At 48.2% G+C, this 4,065-nt stretch overlaps 1 protein-coding gene across 1 annotated transcript; it reads right to left on the reverse strand.

Annotated features, from left to right (window-relative positions):
* Positions 1 to 2,613: 2,613 nt before the first annotated feature.
* On the reverse strand, positions 2,614 to 3,693 carry LOC126160376 (ankyrin repeat domain-containing protein 50-like). Its single transcript, XM_049916903.1, has one exon. The coding sequence runs from the start codon at positions 3,691 to 3,693 to the stop codon at positions 2,614 to 2,616; it is 1,080 nt and encodes a 359-aa protein (XP_049772860.1).
* Between the last annotated feature and the right edge of the window lie 372 nt (positions 3,694 to 4,065).

Genomic DNA, 4,065 nt, shown 5'->3' on the forward strand with positions numbered 1-4,065 from the left:
CTAGACATGAAAAATATCACTGCCACACAGCCCCCCCCTTAAAGTGCGGAGCCCCAGGGATATCTTGATACTTGAATTTTATTTGACGTCCAGCTCTGGTGTGCGTCGGATGTCTCGGGGGCGGTGACGTTGTTGTTTGTGGTGGTATTTCACCTGTCTCAGACGATGTACTGAGCGGTGTTTGGGTATGCTCTGCGTCCATCAGGTGTTGATGCACAGGCGTGGTGTCAGAGGTCGGAGAGGGTAAAACCCATGCTGGCTTGACACGTTCAATCGATACCTTTGTCGGAACACCATTGTACATTATGTCCACGGTATGCTTATTTCTACTCAGCACCTGAAATGGGCCCGTATATGGTGGTTGTAAAGGCGATTTGACTGAGTCTGTTCGCAACATTACGTGAGAACAAGCGTACAAGTCTTTGTGTACAAACACGTTACGGTTACCATGGCGAGAAGGTGGCGGGCAACGTATATTTGTGCAGTGACGTTTTAGCTGCTGCACCCAGTGTGTGAGGCCCTCTGATCCAGGTAGTAAGGTTGGTACTAAATAATCTGCAGGAATCCGTAGCGGCTCGCCGTAAACCATCTCGGCAACTGATGCACCAATATCAGGTTTGTGAGCTGTCCGCAGGCCTAACAACACTAATGGTAATGCTTCCGTCCATCTCTCTTGATGACACATCAATGCTGCTTTGAGTGTTCTGTGCCATCGTTCGACCATACCATTACTGGCAGGGTGATAGGCAGTCGTGTGGTGGCGTTGGAAACCGCACATTTTGGATAGCTCGAGGAACAACGTAGATTCGAACTGACGTCCTTGGTCAGTTGTGACGTGAAGGGGGCATCCAAAACGGGCAACCCACGTACACAGAAACGTCTTAGCAGTAGTTTCGGCTGAAATATCGACTATTGGAGTTGCTTCTGCCCATCTTGTGCACCTATCTATGGCCGTAAACAAATATCTGTAACCCTCTGACTGTGGGAGAGGTCCAACCAGGTCTACGTGAATGTGTGCGAATCTAGCAGAGGTACCTTTAAAATCTCCAATATCGGCACGCACATGTCGTCCTACTTTACTCTGTTGACAAGGAATGCAGGAACGTACCCAAAGGCGCGCGTCTCTTTTCATAGAAGGCCACACATAGCGGTCTGTCAGCAGCTTTATTGTAGCGTTGGCTCCTGGGTGCGATAGTGTGTGGACACTGTTGAATGCCGTCTTGCGCAATATTTCTGAAATGAATGGTCTTGGTCTGCCCTGAGAAAAGTCGCACCACAGCTTCCGCTTGGAGTTAGGCACCAGAATTTGCTCGAACTTCAGACCTGTAGACGGGTCGTTTAACAGCTGTCGTAGCTCTGCATCCTTGGTCTGTTCCACTGCAAGTTTATCATAGTCTATAATTTCTGAAATCCCGCAAATACGTGAAAAATAGTCAGCCACTAAATTTTCTGCGCCTCTTAAATGGCGTATATCTGTCGTGAACTGACTTATGAACTCAATATAACGGAACTGTCTTGGTGAGCATTTATCACTGGTGTTTTTAAAAGCCGATGTTATGGAGTACAATTTATTCGTGAAAAACTCACACTGAGAAGAAAACTAAAAACAACAGAGAAGTAACAAAAACTAGGAGATTCTATAGTCTTACGGCAAAGATAAAAAACAACACATGACTAAAAAAAACTCTCGCGCACTTTTGATCTCACTTTGCACTAGACATGAAAAATATCACTGCCACACAGCCCCCCCCTTAAAGTGCGGAGCCCCAGGGATATCTTGATACTTGAATTTTATTTGACGTCCAGCTCTGGTGTGCGTCGGATGTCTCGGGGGCGGTGACGTTGTTGTTTGTGGTGGTGATTCACCTGTCTCAGACGATGTACTGAGCGGTGTTTGGGTATGGTCTGCGTCCATCAGGTGTTGATGCACAGGCGTGGTGTAGTTCTTACTTGCACTGGTAGATAGATCGACAGGCTCTGATAGACTGTTACTCCACGTATGGCAACAACAGCTACCAGTGCAAGTAAGAACTACACTAGCTATATACGACGAAAGATCAGTTGACAAGCTGCTGCTCGCTGCAGACAGAATCTACGAGACGCACGAGCCTACTGCAACAGTCGCAATGACGTCGACAGATGCCACGTACGGTAACTACCATTACCAGCAAGACCAAACTGACGATATAACAGTAAACTGTGCCGCGGTCGCAACGCGACAAACAGCAAAAAGTTCAAACGAAATTAGAGATTTAAAAACTGCAATAGATGATTTGCGAGCGCAACTAAGCACGCTACAACGACCACAAATTATCTTTAAGCACAAATAGAGGCTAGACCGGTGACTGTGTTTACAGACCACAAACCCATAACATCGGCTTTTAAAAACACCAGTGATAAATGCTCACCAAGACAGTTCCGTTATATTGAGTTCATAAGTCAGTTCACGACAGATATACGCCATTTAAGAGGCGCATTAAATTTAGTGGCTGACTATTTTTCACGTATTCAGGGCAAGTCTGGTACAGAATGAGTAGTTAATGCGGACATCTGACTTCGTATGCATGCGTCAGTAATGATGTTCTTCGAAACTCACGAACACTTACAAATCCTTCAAGCAGAACGATTTGAAAAGCACGTACTATAAACGCCTAAAAAGTCAAAAACATTGTTTACAGCAACATGGAGGCCATATTCATTTCTCGTGTTCTCATTGTCTGTGGCATCAACGTCTGCACCTCCAACAGTCAGCAGTAGTGCCACCATTTCTGCATGTCCCTGCCATGCACTTACGTGCAACGGAGTACGACCCTCAGAATCTCTTGTTTCAACATCTGCATTCCCCTCCTCTAATAACAGCCTTGCCATGGCCAATCTGTTCTCCAGAGCAAGAACATAGAGAGTGCTCCGTCCGTCTGCATCTAATACATTAACATCAGCACCGTGGGCCAGAAGGCTAATCACAACATCACTGTGACCTTCCACTGCTGCTAACCTGAGGGCAGTTTTCCCATCGTGTGCACGCTGGTCAGGAGGGGCAGCATGCTCTGAAAGCAGCATCGCCACTAGTAGCGAGTGCCCTTCCTGGGCGGCCAGCAGCAGCGGGCCTTTCCCATCATTGTCCGCTTCATCCACCCTCGCTCCTGCCTCCAGGAGAGCTTCACACACATCCTTATGACCTTCAAATGCTGCATAATGCAATGGAGTCCATCCAGAATTATCTCGATGCTGTTCATCTAACCCCCTGTCGAGCAGCTGCCGGACAACATCGGTGCCACCTTGTGCAGCAGCAACACTCAGCACAGTACGCCCTTCGGGATCAATGCTATCAACATAACAGCCCCAGAACAGAAGCAGCTCCACTACCGATGAATGCCCCATCGATGACGCAGCCCACAGTGGAGTGCGACCTGCTCGATCTGCGTGGTCAACATCAGCCTCGTACTCCAGAAGTAATTCACAAACATCCCTGTGACCTTCAAAGGCAGCAACAAGCAGTGGGGTCATTCCATCTTTGTCCTGGTGGTCCACAGCATCTCCACGTTCAAGGAGGATATTTACTACCTTCACATATCCTTCATTTGCAGGGACACAGAGAGCTGCTACAGACAGTGCTGTTCGACAATCAGCATCTTCGTGGTTGATCTCTGCTCCAAAGTCTAGCAAATGCTCAACTATCTCAGAATGACCCATATACGCTGCAGCAATCAAAGCCGTTCGCCCCTCGTCATCTGTTCGATTTACGTCAGCACCGTGTCGAAGCAGGACCAGGACGATGTCCTCGTGTCCTCCCCATGCAGCAGCTCGCAGTGCTGTCCTCTGGTCTGAGTCTGCACAGTCAACACAGCCCCCCCCTTAAAGTGCGGAGCCCCAGGGATATCTTGATACTTGAATTTTATTTGACGTCCAGCTCTGGTGTGCGTCGGATGTCTCGGGGGCGGTGACGTTGTTGTTTGTGGTGGTGATTCACCTGTCTCAGACGATGTACTGAGCGGTGTTTGGGTATGCTCTGCGTCCATCAGGTGTTGATGCACAGGCGTGGTGTCAGAGGTCGGAGAGGGTAAA

This window comes from Schistocerca cancellata, chromosome 2 (assembly GCF_023864275.1).
Source record: "Schistocerca cancellata isolate TAMUIC-IGC-003103 chromosome 2, iqSchCanc2.1, whole genome shotgun sequence".
Classification (NCBI taxonomy): domain Eukaryota; kingdom Metazoa; phylum Arthropoda; class Insecta; order Orthoptera; family Acrididae; genus Schistocerca; species Schistocerca cancellata.